Consider the following 24,456-nt stretch of genomic DNA (forward strand, 5'->3'; position numbering starts at 1 on the left):
TTCTTTTTCTGTGCTTTCCTTCTTTCTTTTCCTTCCTTCTTTCCTTCCTTTCTTCCCCTCCTCCCTTTCTCCCTTCCTTCCTTCCTCTTACCAGTGCCCTGCTCAGTTCTGGCCAATGGTGGTGCAGATGATTGAACCTGGAACTTCGGAGCCTCAGGCATGACAGCCTTTTTGTATAGCCATTATGCTGCCTTCAGAGAGACTTCTTGACAGAGACAAAACAGTTCCAAGAGTCCACTTGCTAGTGTGAAACTGGATACTGCTCTCAAGGAATGTTACTTTGTTTTCACCTGAGGGGACATTTAACTCAGTGACAGGGAAAAGTCATTTCCATAGTTCTCCTTTAAATGAAAGGCAGTGAGTTCTCAGGAGAAAGTGCCTGTCTTTCCTCTATGCTAATACGCCCATTAATTTGGGTTCCAAATTTGTTAAGGATCAGCAGGGCTTTATTTGAAAGTGTCCTTTTCTTTCCCCTCCTGTCTTTGCAGTGGTTTAAATAACTGCTGGAAAAAGTAACCCCAGTGTCATCCCAAAGGCATCTGCCAGCATTTTAAACCTGAGTAAGTTGGGGACATATACTTTTCATAGTTTTCTGAGGGGCTCTGATGTCAGTTGCTTCTTACAAATGTGAGGTTCATTAATTTCCTCTTCATGTTGTGTGCCCTTTAAACTTGCCCCTCCCCCCACCTTGGGCTTTCTTCCCATGTGGAACCATAAATATCTTGTTAAGTGGCCACCTGCTCATTCCCTGTGTTGCCCTCACCATTTGTGCCCATGTAATTAATCAGAGCTGTTAAATACATGGCTTTCTCATTTTCTACACAGAATTGAATAATGTGATTTCTCCTAAATGGCCACTATTAAAGGATAATAAAAGAAAGCTCTCCTAATCATTCAGGGTATAAATGATCTGTAGAGCTGACATAAAATCCCTATCCCTTTTCTTCTTTATCAAATACTGGCCTCCTAAAGTAGGTATGAAATCAAAGAGGAAAAAAATAACTTCTGCTCTCAAATATTTGCTCAAGATGGAAGTAGAGCTCAGTAGAGGATTCTGCTACACATGATTTTTGTTTATCTACATTAGCAATATGCTGATTTTAATCGATTTAAAGACTTTGGGGAATAAGGCTGAATGGACCCTAAGCAAAGAGTAGATTCTCACTGAGGGACCCTAACATTTGCACTAAGGAAATGATGGTCAGGGCTTCATGTATATGGTCCCCTAAACATGCCATAGACAATAGGTCAATGGGAGATCAGGAATGAACACTAGAATATGGACATTGCTGTTCCTTAAGGCTCTTTGTTCTTACTGCATCTTTTCTTTGAAAACTAGGATTTCCAAAGAAGCCTAACTATTAACACTTTCTGACATATCTACCTAGTTATCACGACACTCAAGCTCCTACAAGAACTGAACAGTCTTTCTCACTAACATCTTAGCAGGTTTTAGATACTGGAACCAAAAGCTGTATTTATTGCTGGACCAAATTTTAAAGTGATTCCTGAACAGTGGAGAGGGGCATGAGTGGTTCTTGACCTCATCACTTCCAAATGACAGCTCTCTCTCCAGGTAGTGAGTGTTAGTTCTGGTTGTTACCCAGGTTAGAAAACAAGCATTGCTTGATGCACTCGTGAACGAGGGTCAGCAAGGAACTGCAGAAGCTTTGGAGGAAAGGAGGCAGAGCCCTGGGGAGTCAGGGAGAGAGTTAGTGTGACAGTAGGGAGACAGGGAGAGAGAAGAGTACAATTTCTCGCTGGTACGTGTTGGTATATTCTCACACCTTTCATTCCTCTTCTCATCCATTTTGGTTCCTCAAGCACAAGGGAGAAACTGCACTCTTTCTCATATTCCTCCCGGTCAAATATTCTAATGGTAATGATCTTCCTGTGGGAACACAAGACAAAGGCAAAACACATGGTTGGAGTCATGGGCTCATGCTGGGTGGTCACCAGGCAGAATGAGTGATGTGATGAAGGGAGACACGGCACCACATGGCCTCCTGACCTCTGGGACAGGGCGTCTTGGGGCCTTTGAGATGGACTTCCCAATGTCATTTTTGTTCATTTGTTACTTATGCCAATTACTTCTATGAGCAGTCAGGACTCTTCAAATTTAGAAGGGAAACCATTACGTTGGCTTCATCTTGGCAAAGCAGGCAATGACACCAACTTGCTCAGCAATGCTGGCACCCCCAAATTCATAGATTGGACCAGCTATGGGTTGAGTGGCTCACACTGGCTGTAGTAGGAGCTCTATCCAGGGCCCTCAGGGTCCCTCCCCCCATCCCCGAGACCCAAGATGGACGCCCTGTCACACAGGTGGAGGGATGTGTGTGTGTGGTGAGACGTTCCAGGGATCTTAGACATCCAGGTTACACAGGCGGCAGAAGCTGAGGGGCTTGGCCCCAGAACAGCTCCCACCTTTCTTCTCACTCATCTCCACCAGACGGGGCTCTCCGATCTCAAGGAAGAAGGTCTTGTTTTTCTCATACTCCTCATCATCAATTACCTTGACTGATATTGTTTTGCTGAAACAGAGAAGAATAGAGGTTGACGAACCAGGGGAAGAAGAGAGAGAGAAAAAAAGGCACAGAGGAAAGAGAAGAGCAAGGTTAATGAGCTGACTCCCAGACAAAGGGGCGCTGAGAATTTCTTTTCTGGGACTCTGTCCTTCTGGGCTGGACCTGGGAGGGGTCTCGAAGACTGGAGAGGAGGCTTAAGGCACAGTTTCCCTGCCCAGGGCTGCTGAATTATTTAGGAAACATCCAACATTCAGTACTAAAGTTTTTATGAAAACAGAAAGCAAAAAAAAAAAAACAGCAACAAAGATCATAAGAAATTACAGAGGAAAACATACCCATTTAACAAATGCCTTCACCTGGAATTTACCCTTTCAGAATAAATCCATAAACCACATGGAAGTTTTTTTTTTGACATGTAGATAAGCTTTAATGATACTGTAAATTATTACTGTAAGACTGTCAAATCTCCATATTTTGGGATATCACATTAAAAACTACTTTTAAGTACTATGGGCATAATTAGAAGTTAAACCTATCTGGACTTACAACACTCACTCCAGACAATTACAGTTTAAACTTTCAGCGGATGGTCAGAATCAAGTCTTTGTGAGCTTCCTCCACAATCTGACATGCAGTAAGATCTCCCATTGGCAACGGTTTCACTTCACCTGGAAATAAGGGACTAGATGGAAGCTGCTAAATCCGATAGTATTGTGGCTGTAACCCTTTGTAAAAAATTTTTTATTTAAAAAATGGAAATATTAACAAGACCATAAGAAAAGAGGGGTATAATTCCACACAGTTCCCACCCCTAGAACTCTGTATCCAACCTCCCCCTCCTTGCTAGCTTTCCACATGGAAGTTTTAATAGAGGTGATCTCTGTGGGTTCTTTGTACTTCATAGAATTTCCAAAATAAATAATTTTTATTAGAAATATATATATATATTATAATGACAAAAGCATAGAATATACCTAAATAAAGCCATTTCACCTTATACCCCATCTGATGTCCTGGAATCAAATTCTTTTGGGGTCAGTATGAGTTTCCTCCGGTACACAGGAAGGGCTCTGTTACACTTTATTATCTTTTAAAGGAAGCTGTGGCCTCCCCACAACACTTTGCAAAGGTGGGATGGAGGGTCCTGTTGCTGGAGTTAGTCTTATTCCTCCCAAAATGAGTTTCAATTAGGACTAAATACACAACTAGCTTGTCTCCTGGACCCCTTGACCTAGTGCTCAAAATCAAGGCTTTTCACAGTAGGGGCTGTGAGGCTGGAGAGGGCATTAGGCTGCAATGCTCTTATCTTTACTGCTAGAAAACATTTGACTCATCTTTCTTCACCCTGAACTCCCAAGCCACCTCCAGTCCCATGCCCCATTTTACTGAATAGACACAAAGAAAAGCACAAGAGGGATGATTGGAGCAGCCTCGCCCATAGGGCAAAAACTTCCTAAGGAAACCCTGTTATTATCAGGTCCATAGAGCAGCAAGGCAACACTTATTCACAAACAAACAAAAGCCATCAAGAGACCTATTGTCTATCAACCTCACAGAATTTAACCCCCTGTAGTAACTCAATTTTTTTTTTAATAAATATTTTTATATATTCATTTTGGATAAAGACAAAGAGAAATCAAGAGGGAAGGGAGAGAAAGGGAAGGAGAGAGAGAGAACCTGCAGACCTGCTTCAAGGCTTGTGAAGCTTCCCCCCTGCAGGTGGAGACCATGGGCTTGAATCTGGGTCCTTGTGGATGGTACTATGTGTGCTCAACCTGGTGTGCCACCACCTGGCGCCTTAACTCTACTTCTTACTGTACATGGTTGATGAATATGAGAAAGAAAGGTTCCCTGCCCCACTCTTCCGCCACCACCACCACCAGCATTTGTATGACAAAATAAATTCTGGAAATTTATCACTCAATCTCTTGATTCATTGCATCACAATTCTTTGAAAATATTTCAACATTTAATAACTGATCCTGGAAGATCAAAGATGTCAAAAAAAAGAAGGAAAGAAAAGAAAGAAAGAAAATGATGGTGGTGTCTGGTAGTGATTTCTTAAGGCCATGGGATTTGCATAAAGACAAGTCAGCTCAGAGTCATTAAAAACACAACTGATACTGCCCCCAACGGGGGTGGGGGAGCTGTGAAGTTATCTATCCAGTTGGATTCCATTATAAAGGAAAGAGATTCATAGGAAACTTGACTCTTAGTGAATATTTTGGTCAATTTAGGGAAGTAAAAGAAGCCAGTGTTCACGAATTCACCCTCTGAATCAAAAGAGGCAAGGTCAGAAGAGATCGGCAATATTCTGAACCTTCTGTGTTAGAACAAAAATTTCTTCCTCCCAGCCTGGGGAGCTAAGGTGAAAATAACCAAGATGCTCTTGGAAGGTACAAATCCTTGGGGAGTCGCTTGTTCCTTTTTTCCAGAGTCTGATGGACAAAGACTGTTAGTCTTCCACCACAGGAATCTGAGGGAAAGTGGGATGAACTGGGGAAGACTCCAGTGGCACCAGCTTGATAACCAGCAGTCACATAAATCAAAGTCTTATGGTCCTTCAGTAGAACAGAATCTCAAGGTAACTGTTGCTAGTACACGTGGTTAAGCACACATAATACCATGCTAAAGGCCCCAGGTTCAAGGCCCTGCTCCTCACCTACATGGGGAATGCTTCACAAGTGGTGAAGCAAATCTACAGGTGTCTTATCTTTCTCTTTCCCTCTCTCTCTCCCTACTCTCTCAGTTTCTCTCTGTCCTATTTATTAAATAGAAAGAAAGAAGAAAAAAAAGAGAGAAAAATGGCCACTAGGAGTGGTGGATTCCTAGTGTTGGCACTGAGTGCCAACAATAACCCTGGTAGCAATAAAGAAGGAGAAGAAGGAGGAGGAGGAGGAGGAGGAGGAGGAGGAGGAGGAGGAGGAGGAGAAGAAGAAGAAGAGGAAGAGGAAGAGGAAGGGGAAGAGGAAGAAGAAGAAGAAAGGAAAAAAAAGAACAGAATCTCAAGAGCTGAAATGACTTTCCAGACCGCCACTTGAGCCCATGGCCACTCCAACTCATATTCACATGATCTTTGCATGACACAAGTCCCTGGTTTCTGTTCTAGTGTTCTATTTCCCAACAATAAGCAGTCAGATAGCTGTACTTGCTTTGCGAAACAGTCCTTGCACACAGGCCCTCACTCCGGTTCAAGACCCCTGGCTCCCCACCTGTGGGGGGGGTCGCTTCATAGGTGGTGAAGCAGGTCTGTAGGTGTCTATCTTTCTCTCCCCCTCTGTGTCTTACCCTCCCCTCTCCATTTCTGTGTGTCCTATCCAACAACAACAACATCAACAACAATAATAATAACCACAACAACGATAAAAAACAACAAGGGCAACAAAAGAGAAAAAATGGCCTCCAGGAGCAGTGGATTCATGGTGCAGGAACGGAGCTCTAGAAATTACCCTGGAGGCAGACAAATAAATACATAAATAAATAAATAAAGTTAAATGGTACATTATAAAAATTGTATTTTCCAGAAACTGGCAAAACAGAGCTTATGTTTTGCATTATGGTTATTTATTTCTTTCCTCCTTTCTCTCCTTCCTTCTTTCTTTTATTTATTTTTTCCCAAACCAGAGTACTGTTCATCTCTGACTTATGGTAGTGCTGGGGATTGAACCTGGGGTCTTGAAACTTCAGGCATGAGTATCTTTTGCCTTAAACATTATGCTCTGTCCCCAGCCCAAAGGTCAACATTTGTATAGAAATACACTTTGATTCTGCTTCTAGAAAAAGAAGCATTAGGTTCAGAAAGAACAATTAACTGATCCAGTGGGAAAGTACAGGTCTTCTAATACAGGTCTTCTAATTTTTGCAATGACTCTCAAAAACCAACCACTACATTTTTCCTTTTGATTTTCTCTTATCTGGTGGGTCTCAAGGGACCCAGATGCCTTCAAACAGTCTAACAAGGAGCACTGATGATCAGGGGCAACTCAGGCAGATGGTGAGAAAGGAAAGAAAGAAGTAGCTTCATTAGTGGGAACGAAGAGAGAAAATCTCATCCAGATGTATGTTAGTCGCTCATCATTAAACCAAAGTGGTATCCTAGTTTCTTTTTTCAATGCCAACCTTAATTTGTGTGTCTTTCTGGTGTTTCTTTGTCTCAAGCCTAACCTAGATGTAGGAAGAAGTGAGAAAAAGACAGCAGGAAGAGGACCAGAGAGAAGAGGCCTTTCCCCCCTACTCTCTATGTCACATATTTTAATGAGGATTTCACAGGCTTAGACACAGGCTTTCTCTGGGATATTTATCCACTCTTTACTCTTAGATTTATCCACTCTTTGACTCAGAGGTCAGTGAAATGATGGGCAATTCACTAGTGATGACTCTGCACTTAATAGCACTCCAGGTAACTCATGGGCTGCCTGCAATTTAGAAGAAAAGAGGCCCCAGGAAGTTAAGTGACAAACAAGGTCACAAAGGAGCCCTCCTTGGACAGACTCCAAAGATTATCTCTCTCCCCTTCCCTCCAGCCCCTTATTCCTTCAGCTTTGCAGTATTTTTCATGAGCACTTTAATAGAACTGGTTATTTTAAAGATATATATTGAGGTGTAGTGCTTTTTTATTCACAGAGACAGTCTCTATGTGGAGTGGTATAATTCCAATGCTTTTAAAAATATTGCTTATTTATTTGTTTGTTTTTTTATTTATATTTGTGGGAGGTGAAAAATACTCTATTGAAAATACTCTATTGAAAATACTGTTGAAAATACTCTGTTGAAAATACTCTATTTTAAAGATGTATGCATGCATGTATTATTGTTACCAGGGTTATCACTGGGGATCAGGCTCACACAACAAATCCACTACTCCTGGTAGACATTACCCCTATCTTTTTGTTTACCTTTCTTGTTTTATTAGATAGGATAGAAAGAAATTGAGAGGAAAGGGGAGATAGAGAGGGGGAGAGAGACACACACATGCAGCTCTGCTTCATCATTTGAGAAATGTTCCCCTCTCGGGTGGGGGACGGGAGCTTGAAGCCCCTATGTTTTCTGTTTTTAAGAGAAAGAAAAATGAAGTGATGAGGTCACAGACATATCAGTGTCACTCACTTAGGACTCTGAAAAGCCTGCCAGAGCACCTCAGACCTCAAGAAGGCAGTCCTCCACAGTCTTCACAGTGGAGGTAAGAAGCTACTCTCACATCAGCAGTGAGGCAGCTCTCTGCAGATTGATCTGCTTTCACAAAGTGACTGGGACTTTAGCTACAATTTTTATACACCAGAGGTAATGTCTATGGATCAGACAAATCTACAGAAGACTGTTGGGTCTCATGGCCCTACATCACCCCAAAGAACCGGGGTCATGCTAGTGAAAGCCCAAGTCCATGGCAATGGAAGAACATGGAATCCTCTAGAGGAACCAGGGAATTGTGGGTCATTTTGAGGCTTTCTGCCTCCCAGGCCACTAGTGGCAGAGTCTGGGGTGGCCCCTGGGGGAACTAGGGGGGCCCTGGCAATGAGGGTAGAGTGTGCAGAGAGGAAGGAAGCACACAACCAGATCCAGGAGAAGCCTAATGGACAACTCGTTTATTGGGGGACAAAAGCATATATATATATATATATATATATATATAATTTTTTAATATTTATTTGTTTATTTTCCCTTTTAATATTTATTTATTTTCCCTTTTTTGTCCTTGTTTTTTATTGTTGTTGTAGTTATTATTGTTGTTGTTATTGATGTCATCCTTGTTAGATAGGACAGAGAGAAATGGAGAGAGGAGGAGAAGACAGAGAGGGAGAGAGAAAGACAGACACCTGCAGACCTGCTTCACCGCTTGTGAAGTGACTTCCCTGCAGATGGGGAGCCGGGAGCTCAAAGTGGGATCCTTAAGCCGGCCCTTGTGCTTTGCGCCACCTGTGCTTAACCCACTATGCTACTGCCTGACTCCCACAAGCAGACAGATATACCCAAAGTTCAGAGAGAAGACTGAGGTGATCTTAAGTCAGACACACAATGCAGAGTTAAATCTTGACCTGTCAGGTATTTGATCTTAGCTGGGAAGTTATCATACAGGATCCAGTCATGAGCTCACAATGCCTAGGTAGGCCTTTTTATCTAAGGGTGGATTATAAGCATTTCCTGGTGGGGGGGGCAGTTAAACAAAGCTAGGATATTTGTGGTGGGTTACAAGTTGGCCATACACAGTAATTTATGGCCTAGTTCAATGGGAATGGGGGAGTATGTACAGCTGAAGGTACCCCATCTGGAAAAGCCCATCCATTATAAGTTCATGAGGCTAGGATGACCTGCCTAATGCCCCAAGGGAGGGGGGACTAGGGGTCAACCCACCAGACTCTCATGGAAATAATGGCTTGGACTCCCCAGACAGTGGGCCCTTTCCCCACAGGGAATGACATTCATAGAACAAGAAAATATGGAACCAAATGGAACCATGTCCATGGAATGGGAACCTTTCTACCTAAAGCCAACCTGCAACACTGATGTTTAGCGACATGAAGATAGAAGTGATGTGCCATCATCATCATCATCATCATCATCATCATCACCACCACCACCATCTACGCACAATAAACTTCCCCGGCTCATTGCTCAGACCAAGTAATAGCATGCACGTAAAATTACTCTGCAGAAGGTTATAATATGTCAGGGGCAGGTATTCTTAGTTGAAAGGGTGTGAAAACTTCATAGTTCTCACTCTCCTGTTGATCCACTCTCCACAGGGGCATCTGGCAGCTGGTGGAGGGAATATACCTTTAGTTTTCTCATATAGCTTGGGGCCACAGCACAGAGAATGGGGTGTTTGTGGACTGATCCCTACAGGTAAAGTAAAGAGACAGACACTGTTGTGGGCCCCCAAACTCTGCTCCTCTGGGTGAGCCTAGACTCTCCCAAGTGCCCATGGGGAGGCAGAGGCCCCCTTCCCTATCAATCCCCACCCCACCCACCTCCCATAGATGGAGCTGCTCTGTGATGTCAGTGACCTCTGCAGATGGCAGATACTGAAGTGGAGACTCCAAAGTCCTTCTCTAGAAGGCCTTGCCCCCTGAACTGCATCACCAAGCGGTGACTGAAACCACTGCTCTCAGCAAGGCTGGACAGAGACAGCTCAGTCCTGCTGCTCTCGGGAGACTAGTATACAGCACTGAAATCGGGGTGGGGATGCTTCCAAGCTGGTCCTCTGATCCTTTCCTCTGATACCTTATGAAGAAGTTCTTATCTGGAAGGTGAAAGAAGAAATTGCTAGAGTAAAATTTACAAAGAGGTGGGGCCAGGTGGTGGCACACTGGGTTGAGCACACATGTTATAATGCACAAGGACCCAGGTTCCAGCCCCTGGTCCCCACCAGCAAGGGGAAAGGTTTGTGAGTGTTGAACCAGTGTTGCAGGTGTCTGTCTCTCTTCCTCTCTATCTCCTCCTCTGCTCTCAATTTCTGACTCTCTCTATCCTATAAATAAATAAAGATAATTTAAAAAACATTACAAAGAGGAAACAATATGGACACTGAATACTGATTATTAAAATTGAACACTGTATTAAAATCAACCCCATTAGAGTGATATATGAAATTGATGGTGCTGGAAGGTAGTTTGCCTGGTATACTGTAGGCCTCACCATGGCAGAGACCCTGGTCCAGCACCACATGCGAACTCCATGGATGGTAGGATGGTGCTGTGGTCTTTTTCTCTCTCTCCCTCTACCTCTTTCTGCTCCTTTCAAAATGTATCAGCCAGGGAGACCACTCATCAGTGTTATTATACATGTGTGTGGCCTTGTGTTTCTTCTATGGCAGCTCAGAGATAATAAGAAGAAAATGTACACCCTCCTATCGCCTGACTACTATTCAGTCAATAAACCTCAGTCTGCAGGATGCCAGGGATGAAGGGCCCTGGGCTTGTTCCCCACATGCTGATGCTGATACAAGCTGCCAATTCAGGGAGAGGTTGAAAGGACCAACACTGGGAACTATGTAGAAATATGTTGATGATGATCTTGGTCTAGGTTTTCTGTTGTTTAATTGCTCAGGTATTTTGCATATTTCTTAAAAGACACTTCTACAGGTGGGTGGAGATTCTCATAGTCAAGCTAATTCTCTAAGTGTTAAGCCCACATAATGGTCTATACCTCAAGATCCTCACTCTGCCTTAAAGGAAGTGTAAAAGGTCCAAGTTAGTGAGTTGGATGGTAGCACAGTGGGTTAAGGACCAGCAGAAGGATCCCGGTTGGAGCCTCTAACTCCCCACCTACAGGGGAGTCGCTTCACAGGTGGTGAAGCAGATCTGCAGGTGTCCATATTTCTCTCCCCCTCTCTATCTTTCCCTCCTCTCTCCATTTCTCTCTGTCCCATCCAACAACAATGACATCAGTAACAACAACAATAATAACTAGAACAATAAAATAACAAGGGCAACAAAAGGGAATAAATAAAAATAAAAAAAATAAAAAACGTCCAAGTTATCCAGAAAACAATCGTTAACACACACACACACACACACACACACACACACACACACACACACACACACACACACACACACACTTCAAAGGTGAGGGTAATGTCCACAGTGCATTTGGGCATTGAGCAACTTTTCTATAAATCAAACAGATACACAACTGTTCAGCTTTTTAGAAACTTCTGTCTGTCCTCAATTTGTTATTACCCTTTATAAGAATTTGGAATTAGGTAAAATTGATGCTGTTAAATTTCAAAAGCTTTCATCTTACGCGTTTAAAATATCCCTCGGCTGCCATTTGACTCACTAGAGATTATTACTGTCTCACACCCTTTTTCCTCTGTCAGAGTTTCTGTACTCAAAGTAGCTTTGCTGGAAAACAGTGAAAAGAATAGAACAGAACAAGTTGAAAGCATCTCTGTCAGAAACAAGCCAGGTTTACACTTTAACGATAGCCTTTTTGGTCAATACCAGGCCACCACAACATCTGGAGCTCTAGTCCAGGAATCCTTGGTTTCCTACATAGATATGATGGGCCTAGACCTTTACTAGATCCCTCTCTCCACCATCACTGGTCATCTCAGGCAGGAACATCATCATAAGTTCTCTGGTGCACTGTAAAGCAGCAATTATAGGGACTTCCCACTCTCTTGAAGGGAGTCTGGATCAATCTACTCTGCCACTAGAGGAAGACTGGTCCTAAAATGAGCGAAGCCTAAATGTTCTCAGCAGTGAGCATGGATTGTGAATTGAGACTGACAGGGACTCAGAGGTTACACAGGCTCCTGTGCTAAATATGAATATATATGGGCCCTAGGTCAGATCAATGGGGTTAACAGTTAACAATATTTATACACTTTCCTCATGTTTGGGAGTTATTCTCTGCCTTATTCCAGCTTCCTAGCCCTATTTTCAACTCTGACACTATCTTCCTAGACAATATTTTTAGTCTACCTGCATCTTAGCAATCAGGCTCATGCAAAATTTACTAAAGTCATGGGAACTTTGGAACATACTTCAAGGAGACTTCCTAGTTTCTTCCCACTCAAAGACCCTTAATTTCAACTCCTCTATTCTAATTTTGGGCTCCTGTTTATTAAACAATTTTTCCTGCTTTGTATCTTACTGACTTTCAGCCACCAAGTTGCAGATGCTACTATGATTCTATCCTGACTTCTCTGGGCAGACAACTTCACGAATGTGTCCTGGAACCTCACCTTTCCAGAGCCCTATCCAATTAGGGAAAGACAGAAATGGGCTGGGAATATGGTTCGACCTGTCAGTGTCCATGTCCAGCAGAGGAGCAACTATAGATTCCCCGTACCCCCCCCATATATGTATATGTTGGTATGCTTCTAAATTCTGCTTCTAAGAACCCTTCTGTTGCATTGCTTGACGTTGCAGTCTATTTACATAATCATTGTTTTCATTGGTTTAATCCCCACTGGTTCGTGCATTATTTTCCTTCTCCCCACCCCCTATCCTATGTACTTTCTCTTCCTGACACTTCTGCCTCAGGAGATATAAAAGAGAGGGCTTTCTAATGAAGAGAGATTAGATGAGATTAGATTGTTGAACTGCATCCCCGCTCGTCAATAAAGATTGAACTGTGTTCCCAGCTCAGCCATTAGTCCCTGGTCATCTGTCTCCCGTCCGTGAAGCTAGGCTGGCAAATGGCGCCTGAACAGGGAGATAGCTCAACTGGTAAAGCACAAGTGGGAGGCCCTGGGCTCCTGGAGTGGCATTCAAAACAAATTCAGCTGCCTGGGAGCTGGTGTGGTGGCTACAGAGTGCTACATTTAAAAGCTTGAGTTCTCGAATTTAGTCCTCAGCACTCATGTGTTAGAGTGATGCTCTTCTTCTTTCCCTTTCATTTAATAAATAATCCAGTCTTTTAAAAATAAATAAAATAAAACTATACATATTTGATATATACATTATATATTATTCAAATTACTTTCATTTTATTCAAAGTAAATAATTATGGAAGAAACTGGCATTGCAGCAGGCTTGCAAAGACAGTCCTGTCTCAGTATGCTAGAATACTTCCTGACTGTCTAGTCACAGACAGGTAAAAAGTGAGACTGATATAAATGATAAATGGAAAAGTTTTTTCCAGTAACATATCAGGGTCTCAACACTCTGCTTTTTACTGTTGATTCTGCCTCAAAGGTCTCTCTGTACCAAAAGAACTACGTTGTTTTAACTTTTTTTCTCTTTCTTTCTCTCCCTCTCTCTCTCTCTCTCTTTCTTTTTTCCATCAGAGCTATCATAGGAATCAGTGTCTATAAAACTCCATAATTCCTGGGAGGCATTATTTTTCTTTTGGTTTTAGAGAGAGTAAAAGACAGAAAGGGGAGTGAGGGGGGATATGAAGAGAGAAGGAGAGGCATCTGTAGCACTGCTCCACTGTTGGTGAAGATTCCCCCCCTCCCACAGGTGTGGGCTGTGGACTTGAACCTGGGCCCTTGTACATGTTAACATGTGTGTCCAATGGGCTGATCCACCACCTGGCCTCACTGATTTTTTTTTAAATATTTACTTATTTATGAGGCGGAATTATGGGAATTATGGGAAATAAATGAACACAAGAGTCCATGCTCTCCATATTTGCCCCATGTGGGTATGTTAATCTATGGTGGAGAAGTGCCTTTCCTCTCTGATATGGAGACCGCCTAAGACAGCATTTCCTTTGTGCTTGCTCTCCTGGCAATTAAAACAGTGGCTGTAGTTGCTATTCCTCCTCACCTCCACATTCCTAAGGTAATGGGCCTGAGACAAACAGTGCTAAAGGTAAACTGATGACTAGGGAGTAAATTCAGCTGTCTCAAGACTGATACATACCAGGCACTAGTTCTCTCCTTTCTTTACCCTCACCACAGATAAGGAAAATGTATAGCAATTACCTGAAAGACTGCCCTTGTCTGTTTCTGCCTACTTTGTAATAGCGAAACAAACCTGCTTCCTCCACCCCTTTGGGGAAGGGGACCTCAATAAAACTGTGTGCTTTTCAAAGGTGCTGACAGAACTTCTCAGAGTGATCTGGACTCTCCTACACATGGTGTAATAAACTCTCTTCCACCAAGAACCGGCTTAAGTCTTGTGCTTTGGGGACCATTTCTGTAACAAGAGCAGCACTTAATTGTATATTTAGATCTTTTTCAGACATTCCATTTGGTTTAGAACACACTCAATGGCTACCATGCTGGAAATCATATATATTTTTAAAGGTTTAGTTATTTCTATTTAGGACAGAGAATGAGAATTCAGAGCATCACTCAGTTCTGGTCTGTGAAAGGGAATTGAACCTGAGATCTCTGGGGCTGTAGGCATGAGAGTCCTGGGCCCTAAAGAAGAACTTATATCTTTGATAGAATGGGCCCAAAAGACACTATAGGTAATAATTATAAGAGAAGATCAGCAAGAGGACACACTAATCTCTACTCATAGCAGCAAGTTAAAGCACATAGTCAAAACTAACCCAAATCAGGAAAGAATATACCCACTTTGAACTAAAAATGTGGTTTTCTTTATTTCCCTCCTTGAGTGTTTCTTGTTTGTAGTGGTTTTCCTTAGTCAGACCCAGAGCCAGAGAATGCAAACAGAGCCATTGTTTCATAAAATTGAAGCACTCAACCAAACAGTGAGGAAGGACTTGGTGAGCAATTTGGGGATTAATTATGGGTTACAATAAGCTGCATTTAAAAGACACATTGATTTCAGAGGAAAGCTGCAAGGAGGCTTTTAAACTTTTTTTTTTTAATTTTGTTATGGATTGTACACAGTTTGCAGTTAAGCGTTCACAAAGTAAATCCTTGCCATATTCCAGCTTTTGACTCAGAATTAATCTTCTTACAGAGACAGCTATTGATTTAGGATTTGTGCTAGTTTACAAACTCTCTTAGAAACTCTGCACTCTTGTTCAGAGAATCTTATAGGTGGTGAATAGAGACAGAAGCGCTCTAGATTTGCATGTGCGACACAGATTTATAATCTTCACCATCAATAGTGTATCAAAATTGATAACTTTTAGCAGCAGGACCTCATTTTATAAATAGAAACTTTATGAAAAATCCACTACAAGGAAGCTGGGTGGTAGTATACCTGGTTAAACACACACACTACAGTGCACAGGGACCCAGGTTCAAGGCCTCGGTTCCTACCTGCAGGCGCCAAGCTTCGCAAGTAGTGAAACAGTGTTACACTATAGTAGTGAGAGAGAGTGTAGTGTTTTTCTCTCTCTCCCTCTAGGTCTCCTCTTTTCATCTCAATTTCACTCTGTCTCTAACCAATTAATGAATGAATGAAAAATTCACCATGACATCTTCTCATTGTGTTTTAGCATTTCTTTTCACTTTTTTACTCAGTTGGGTTGCCCCCGCCCTCAGCAATGTGATTGGAGAAAAAGTTTGCCCACTGTCCGGGTTTCTAATCTCAAACTGTCAAAGCTGTGAAAATATAAAGAAGTTGTTTGGGCCAGGCAGTAGCATACCTGGCAAAATACACATGTTACCATGCACAAGGACCTAGGTTCAAGGCCCCCCATGCCCCACCTGCAGGGGGAGGCTTCAGGAGCAATGGACTAGTCTTTCTTCCCCCCTCTACCTTTCTCTCACCTTTCAATTTCTCTCTGTCCTAGCAAATATAAGCACAATAAAGCAAAATTAATTAATTAACTAATTAATTAATTAAAAGGGGGTGGTTTGGGGGTGTATGCGTGGAGGCCAAGTGGTGGCATATCTGGTTAAACACATACATTATAGAGCACAAGAACCAGAGTTCAAGCCCCTGGTCCCCACCTATGGGGAGAAAGCTTCACACATGGTGAAGTGTAAGTCTCTTTCTCTCTCTCTCCTTTCCTTCTCAGCCTTTATCCAAAATAAATAAATAAATATATAAAACGAAGTTGTTTTAGTGCCTTAACTTCTCTTTACAACTCCACCTTCCTGATAATGAGTCTGCAGATTGCACAAGGCAAACAGTACTTCCATGAAGCGTGGCCTGACAGCTCCTCCCTTTGTCTGAAAGGATGACTATGACACAGAGGAGGTGGTGGGCCAGGACACAGGCTGGGCTGCAGGAAGCAGCTCAGGCCTGCAAAGCCAATCTGGTGATCTGGTTTTCTCGACCAGGAGATGAAGCGCTATGGCAGGAAGACTGGCTGGGCATGCAGTTTTGTTTTATTTTTCTCAGCTGTGAGTGGCTTTGGCCAGCACATCAACAGAATGTCAGCAGAGTGGTACATGCACTATGTTTTCTACATAAAATGATTAAACTCTAAAGTCTCAGGTGGATGAATCACAGAGGCAAACTGCTATACTTGCACCATTTCCTCCAATATTAGCAGGGAGCTGGTGACAGCATGGCAGCCCCAGTGAAGCAATGACATGGAAATTCACAAGCTGGGGTGCAAGGAAGACAGGGGAGAACACAGTGAGCAGTTGGTATGTGATGATATTTATTATTATTATTATGGGAGATTAGTGGGTTACAGTACTGCTGTTGACAAATGAGTACAATTTCTCATTTCCCTGTAACAGGTGTCTGCAAAACACTCTCACCCCACAACTTAGGTCCTCTTCCACCATCATGCACCAGGACCCCAAAGTCTCCCACTTCCATTCCCCACTCTATCCTTCTTCCCCCTTTTGCTTTGGTGCAATACACCAAACCAGTCCAAGTTCTATTTTGTACTTCCCTCTTTCCTTCCTTCCTTCCTTCCTTCCTTCCTTCCTTCCTTTCTTTCTTTCTTTCTTTCTTTCTTTCTTTCTTTCTTTTTCCTTTCTATATTTATTTCTTTCCTTCTTTCTTTTTCTCTTTTTCTCTTTCTCTCTTTCTTTCTTTCTTTCTTTCTTTCTTTTTCTTTCTTTCTTTTTGTCCTGCCCATGAGTGAGATCATCCCATGTGCATCCTTCTCTTTCTGTCTGATCACTTCTTCTTCATCACTTCTTGCATGGAGCTTGAAGAAGTCATGTTAACTCAGTGATTTTTAAGTGAGTCAGCAGGAAATGTGTGTGTTTGCCCACACACTCATATGCTCACTCAGAGATTGAGAGGCAGACAGGTAAAGAGCATGAGAAAGACACCTAGCTATTAGTGGCATAGAGACTGAGAGGCTGCAGGGTCTCTAGAGGGAGCTAAGGATGGGGTGGCCTTGCCTACAAGGAGGGAGGCTCTGATTGGCCAAGTTCAGCAGACCCACCACAGAAGAGAACATCAGGGGCCAAGAAGGAGAGGATTGAAAACAACCCAAAGGGTTGGTCTGGTTGGTGTAGGAGTTGGGGTTGGGCCGGTGGGTAGGGGAGGCTGTGAGAGAGAAATAAGGTTGGTGGCACCCTCCAGGAGCTTCAAACTAAAGAGCCAGTGAGTGAGATACACAGTGACGCAGAGCTGCAGGGAAGGGACATTCCAGAGCAGTAAATTGAGAAAGTGTGAGCAAGGATCTGAGCTAAGCCCAGACTTGAGGAGTTAGAACCAGACTGTGGACATATGAGGTTCTGAGGTTCATGGGAATGACCTCAGGCTGGACAGGGAGTTCCTCAGGTCTAGCTGACAGTCAGCATCTGTGTCCTTCAGAGCACTGACGACAAAGGCCTCAGGTCTAGCTGACAGTCAGCGTCTGTGTCCTTCAGAGCACTGACGACAAAGGTGGCCAGCCCTCATCCTCACCACAGAAACCAGATGCCTAGAGGTGTATGGAGATCACTAAAGTTTAAAAACTGCCCTAAGAGGAAGGAGAAAAAAAGAGAAGAAAACACACCACAGCACTAATCTACCGCTCATGAAGCTGCCCCTTTATATGGTTCTCACACAAGGTGGCTGAGTGCTTGAACTCAGGTCTTGTGTATAGTTAAGTATGCTCTCTACTGGGTGATCTCTCTCTCATGTCAAGGTCAAATATGTAAGTTTAATAATTTTGTATGTATAGGCATATCTATGTATATGGCTACATATACTACATAATAAATACATTTTTAAACAGCAGCACAACAAAGCTCCCCTATATGTGTGAGCTTCAGTGCTGTGGTCTCTTTAATTTAGAGATGACACATCCCAGGCATTATATCTTAACTCTTTTTCAGCCACCAGGTTCTAGATGATGCCATGATGCCAACCCAACTTCCTTGGGAAGTTGGCAGAGGACATCACCAGTGTGTCCTGGAACCCTGCCTCCCCAGAGCCCTGCCCCACTAGGGAAAGAGACAGGCTGGGAGTATGGATCAACCTGCCAACACCCATGTTCAGCAGAGAAGCAATTACAGAAGCTTCCACTTTCTGCACCCCACAGTGGTCCTGGGTCCATACTCCCAGAGGCGTAAAGAATAGGAAAGCTATCAAGGGAGGTGATTGGATATGGAGCTCTGGGGGTATGAATTATGTGGAATTGTACCCCTTTTATCCTCTAGTCTTGTTAATATTTCCATTTTACAAATAAAAATAAAAATATATAGAAACGCTATTAAAAAAAAGCTGAACCCTCCACTGGCTTCTATCCCCAGGATAAAGGACTCAAGAGCAATGTTGGGGCTGGGTGCTGCTGCATATAGTTGAATGCACATGTTACAATGCACAAGGATCCAAGTTTAAGCCTCTGGTCACAGCTGCAGGGGAAAAGCTTTGCAAGTGGTGAAGCAAAGCTGTAGGTGTCTGTCTCTCTCCCTCTCTATCTCTCCCTTTCCTATCGGTTTCTGCCTGTGCTTATCTAATAAATAAAAATAATATAAAACTTTTTTAAAAAGCAAATGTCACCAGCTGAAGAGCCTTACAAAGCCTTTATTTATTTATTTATTTACTTACTTATTATTATTATTTTAGAACATTGGTCAGCTCTTGCTGTTGGTGGGGCTAGGGATTGAACCTGGGACCTCAGAGGCTCAGGTACAGGAGTCACTGCAGAGCCACGATGATGCTGTCTCCCCAGTTCACTTTAACAAGTGTTTATTCCAAATCTGTCTTGCTCCCTACAGTGAAACAGCTTATGAAATATATCCTTTTCCATAACACTTCCCTGCCTGTAGACTGTAGCTACGGACTCTAGTTTACAGGAAAAGCAAGCAGAGCCATGCCCTGTGACCGAACAGGGAACCACCACCTGACTTACTCTCAGTGTACTGAGTAGTGGTGACAGTTCTTGTGATGGGCAGGGGACAGCTCACCTGGTAGGGCATGTGTGAGGCCCAGGCACTGCACAGAAACAAACACAACATGTATTACATGAAACATCTCAGAATGATTCATCTGGTGAGAGTTCTGCAGATGGGACCTTCGTTAGAGCTGAAGAAGTGATTCTATGATTTATACAATGGTCTTCTGGAGGTCCAGGGATCTAGTTCAACCTGGTAGAGCATAGGGCTTGCAGACCTGAGGCCCCAGATGTTGTGGGCTCAATCTCTGGCACCACCTTCTGCCAGTGTGGAGTGGCGCTCTAGTCTCTCTCTCTCTCACACACACACACATTCTCTCTCTCTAGGCCTCCTTTCATAATAAATCTTAAGGTAAAAAGAGTGGCAGAGATGTTCCTGTCCCCACCATGCATGTGAGTAGTAGCAGATAAATGGAGACCTGACCCTTGTTACCATGGAACCCCACCAGGGTAGTGATGGGGCATGCTTCCACCCAATGCTAGTGGCACTGGTGGCAGGTGGGGGGGGGGGGCGGAGGAAATACTTCTTGAGGCAGCTCAGCAGGAATGCTTTCCTGCTAGATTAAGTTAGCATTTGCCTAGGGAAGCACTTTCCATGCAGCTAGGGACTTCATCTTTTTTCATGCCAGAGACTGCTGGCAGCAGGGACGGTGGTGCCTTACAGTGGTTCTGAGTCCATAGGGCAGTTCCTGGGGCTGCAAGAGGAACGAGCCAGTCACAAATGCCAGAGATGGTCTAGACAACAGTGCTCCTTAGGAAAGAGGAAGGGCCGGTTTCTGAACCATCAAATGCATTTAATTAAACTGTTACAGAAAAATGAAGCTTTTTCCCCTCTATGACACCACCTCTCTTCCAGACTTTTGTTTGGCATGTACCCCATCCTCTGGGGGGTAAGTGTTGGGGTCTATGCCCATCTCCACAACTCTTGTGTGTATATATGTGTGTGTGTGTGTGTGTGTGTGTGTGTGTGTGTGTGTGTGTGTGTGTGTGTGTGTGTTTGCCTCCAGAGTAATTACTGTGACTCAGTGCTGGCACTAAGAATCCACGGCTCTTAGCAGCCTTTTTTCCCCCATTTTATTAGGTAGGACAGAGAGAAATTGAGAGAGTAGGGGAGATAGAGAGGGAGAGAGAAAAATAAGACACCTGCAGGCCTGCTTTACCATCCTGCTGTAGGTGGAAGGAGGGGGCTTGAACCCAGATTCTTACAAGGGTCCTTTCATATAGTACTATGTATGCTTAACCGGGTGCACCGTCATCCCTCTATTCCCCCCAACTCTTGTATAAACATGGGTTCTCAGGAAGAAGTGAGGGATTTCAGGCTGGGAGAGAAGTGAGTTTGAAGAGTGAGGAGGCATGTCTCCAAGACTCTTTCCTGCTGGGAAATGTTCTCATCAAGCTGTATCTTTTGGACTCTTTTCCTTATGGAGCCCGGACTGTGGAGTACAATGTGGGCTTCAAGATGTGATCTGTTGGCAGAGTTGAAGATAAAATGACTTTACAGATTCTAGGGTGTGTGTGTGCGTGTGCGTGTGCGTGCATGTGTGTGTGTGTGTGTATTGGGGGGGAGATGGAGCAGAGCCTCTCTGATAGGTCCTTAGTTCTCTGAGTTGCCTGTAAAACCACACTGATGTGGGTCAGAAGAATCACCCCTATGGGGTGGGGGGACAGCAGCAGAGGACCCTAACATTTCCACCAGCCCCAGACTTCCAGAAAGCAATATTAGCTCTAATGGGGTCTTGGGGCAACAGGAAGTGGCAGAGACCTTTGAAATCACTTCTCAGTGAAAAATGAAGGATGAACTTTTCTACTAAAAATTAATTTTACAGATTCAGGGGATTTAAGAGTCACAGTTCATACAGTGGTTTGATGTTTGTTTTTAAATCTTTTTATTTACTCGTTTATTATTGGAGAGAGGCAGAGTGGAGAGGGAGATACAGAGAGGGAAAGAGACAGAGAGACACCCGCGGCTCTGCTTCACTGCTCGTGAAGCTTCCCCCCTGCAAATGGGGACCAGAGACTTGAACCTGGGTCCTGGCACACTGTAAGATATACACTTAACTAAGTGCACCACTACCTGGCCCTGCTTGGTTTTTTAAGACAGAGAAAAAAAGGGGGAAAGAGACCAAAAGAGAGGAGAGACACCATAGCACTGATCTACTACATATGGAGCTCCCCATAGCACCCTCTTTGGGTGTTGAATCTCCAGCTCAGGGTCTCATACATGGTGATGTACAGGCTCAGTTGGGGGAGTTAGTCCCCAGGAACCAATACAAACTTCCAGAATGATTTTGTGATATTTCATATAAAAGTCACAGGCACAATGGAACCACGGTTAACTGAATGATAAGAGGCAAAGGCAGTTTGACAAAAGACCTGCTGGCATGAGAAATAGCTGTTTGAAATGGAACATTAGTCACATGAAAAACCCACTTATTTGGGGACTGCCTGGTGACACACTGGTTAAGTGCACATGTTACCAACTATGAGGACCAGGGTTCAAGCCCCCTCTCCCCACCTGCCGGAGTCTGCTAGGAGCGGTGAAGCAGGTCTGCAGGTATCTATCTTTCTCTCTCTCTCTCTCCCCATTCTCTCTCAATTTCTCTCTCCTATGTAATGAAATGGAGGGAAAAGATGACTAAATGGCCCAGGAATGGTGGACTCATATGCCGGCCAGCTAGCACAGAGTCCCAGCAACTAGAAGCAAAAAACAAATAAATAAACAACAACAACAAAACCTCACGTAATCCAACATTTCTTAGTGACTCCTATGAAACAGACTTCTTAACCCTACTTCCCAGTCTAGAAAAATGTCACAAAACATCCACATGTTTTATCATATGTAGCACGATCGCTGAGATGCCCAAACACTTTATTTCATCTCTAATGCATATATTTCATTTCATTTTTTTTAATGATTTCTTTCTTTATTGAGGGAGGGAGCTCAGAACATCACACCAGCAGACGCAGTGCCAAGGTTTGAACCTGCGGCCTTGCACTTGTACTCCACCACTGAGCTACATCATGATCATCCACTCCTATAATATCTATAAGATATTTCATATTTTGTTCATTCCATTTACTATGACAAAATGAATGTCGTTTTCCCCCACAGAAGACATTTGGTAAAACTAACCTAGCTTGTAAATGTAGAGTATAAGCAGAAATAAGAAAGGAATTCCTCAGTGACATGGGAAATCAGAAGAAAAAAGCCCACATTAGACATGCTGCTCCTGGTCTGCCTTCAGCTGCAGGGAAGTGCGTTTGGGATAATACCAGGGGTGTGAATCTTAGTAAAGCTCCCCTCCACATGCTAAGTGCCCTGCACACGGGGCTCTAACATAACGTCATGCCCAGATCCTCGTTGCATCAACTCAGTTGCTTGTACTTTTCACAGGGAGGCAGGGTTGGTGGTTCTTTGTGCCCAGTGCCTTGATCCTCCAGAAGTAGAGCAAAGGCCTCTGGAACGTCCCTGAAAGGAAAACAGGGAAGGTGCGGAGCTGCGTCTGTTTTGGGGCTACAACATGATTTTCCATAGTAAGAGTGTTGATGGCATTAATAGTGTAAAGCAGGTCTGTAAGGTGCTCAAGGACAGAAAGTGGCTGCTAGCAGCATGACAGAACTTAACAGGGGTATCGATGGATAGCTAATTAGTATAATGGGTGGAAATTATACAATGGGTTCATTTTAAGACTCCAAAAATGAACATGCCAAGACCATTTTTTATGCTAGTAAGGCTATTGCTGGGGCTCAGTGCCAGCACTATGAACCCACCGCTCCTGACAGCCACTTTTTCTTTTACTTTTTTGCTTTCTAAGATTTTTATTACATAGGGGAAAGAGAAATTGAGAGAAGACAGAAGACAGAGAAGAAGAGAGAGAAAGATAGACATCTGCAGGCCTGCTTCACCGCTTGTGAAGCAGACACCCCTGCAAGTGAGGAGTGGGGGCTGGAACTCAGATCTTTGTGTTTGGTAATCTGTGTGCCCAACCAGGTAGAACACATCTCAGTACCCCATGCCAAGACCATTCCCATAACCTCAGTGATCCAGGTCTTGAGAGTATTTGATGGGGCCATCTCAAAAAAACATAATGACATCATCTGCAATTTTAATAGTTTGACCATGATGTGAATATAGAGTGGTAGACCCACTTGGGAGCACAGGCTGCCTAAACACAGATCACAGGCCTAGCTCTCCTTTAACACCCAATGCCATCCTGCTGCTGTGATCTTCACCAAACCTCTGCCAGGACTACAAGCAAGAGCTGGCAGGCCCTCACCATGGGGGAGGAGGAGTCAAGATTCTGGCAGCTGGGATGGTTTCCTTTCTAAGCCTTACACTCCAGAATGGTGATCCCCATGGACAAGAGAGGCTTTGTGGGGGGCATACACACTCCTCCTAGGTGAAACCACTGCCTTGAGTCCCCTGGAGGCCAGGGATCAGGATCCTGGAAGCAAGTGGAGCAAATTCACCAGCAGGACTGCCAGAAAACTATGGCCTTAGCCTCCCCTTGTTTAGAAAACAAAACAAAACAAAGATACTAAGGCTTGAGGTTTGTGTATTCTGACATCTGCAGCTGCATCACTGACTACTCAGTGGGGGACAGAGCTGGAAGGAGGGCCTCCTAGTTCTGAGCAGGTAAGGAAGGCAAAAATAAGGCGTTTCTGTTCAGTGTTGGGCACAGGCGGGTCTCTCTCCCACTGTTATCACTCGGCCTGCTGGAGCCACAACACAGACCAGATGTCATTCCTTTGTCAAAATGACACTGTTTTCATAACAGAGTCGGATGACTTCACCCTCCAGTGTCTCTTGCACTGTGGACCTGCATGCTGTCTTGGAGACAGTGAACTCAGTCTTTCCAGAGCTCTTGCCAAGCACATTGGGGGCTGGGGGCTGGATTTTCTGAGAGAGCTCACATCAATGCTGGCTCAGAAACCCACTTCTCCTTGAGTCTCATCCACCACATTGCCAGAGTTTCTGTGCCAGCTACTTTTCCTGGTGATTTGGTAGGAGGATAAGAAGCTTGTGGCCTGTTTTCTCTGCCCTAGGTCCTTCTCAGATACTGCAGCCTTGCCTTCAATTCATCCTGTGAGCCATCATTCCCCGTGTAGTGTTTGAAACTCAGCAGAAAGTAATCTAGGGGGTTGGGCGGTGGCGCAGTGGGTTAAGCGCATGTGGCGCAAAGCGCAGGGACCGGCGTAAGGATCCCAGTTCGAGCCCCCGGCTCCCCACCTGCAGGGGAGTCGCTTCACAGGCGGTGAAGCAGGTCTGCAGGTGTCTATCTTTCTCTCCCCTTCTCTGTCTTCCCCTCCTCTC

At 43.9% G+C, this 24,456-nt stretch overlaps 1 protein-coding gene across 1 annotated transcript in view; it reads right to left on the reverse strand.

The window, feature by feature from the left end:
- SLC8A1 (solute carrier family 8 member A1) overlaps positions 1-24,456 on the reverse strand; it is a 245,174-nt gene that overhangs the window by 36,854 nt on the left and 183,864 nt on the right. The window contains exons 3-5 of the mRNA XM_060186932.1: positions 1,768-1,891; positions 1,118-1,142; positions 713-721 (exon numbers count right to left, since the gene is read on the reverse strand). Of these exons, the coding sequence (XP_060042915.1) occupies positions 713-721; positions 1,118-1,142; positions 1,768-1,891 (158 nt within the window). The remainder of the gene's footprint in view (positions 1-712; positions 722-1,117; positions 1,143-1,767; positions 1,892-24,456) is intronic.

The sequence above is a fragment of the Erinaceus europaeus genome, chromosome 3 (assembly GCF_950295315.1).
Source record: "Erinaceus europaeus chromosome 3, mEriEur2.1, whole genome shotgun sequence".
In the NCBI taxonomy this organism is placed as follows: domain Eukaryota; kingdom Metazoa; phylum Chordata; class Mammalia; order Eulipotyphla; family Erinaceidae; genus Erinaceus; species Erinaceus europaeus.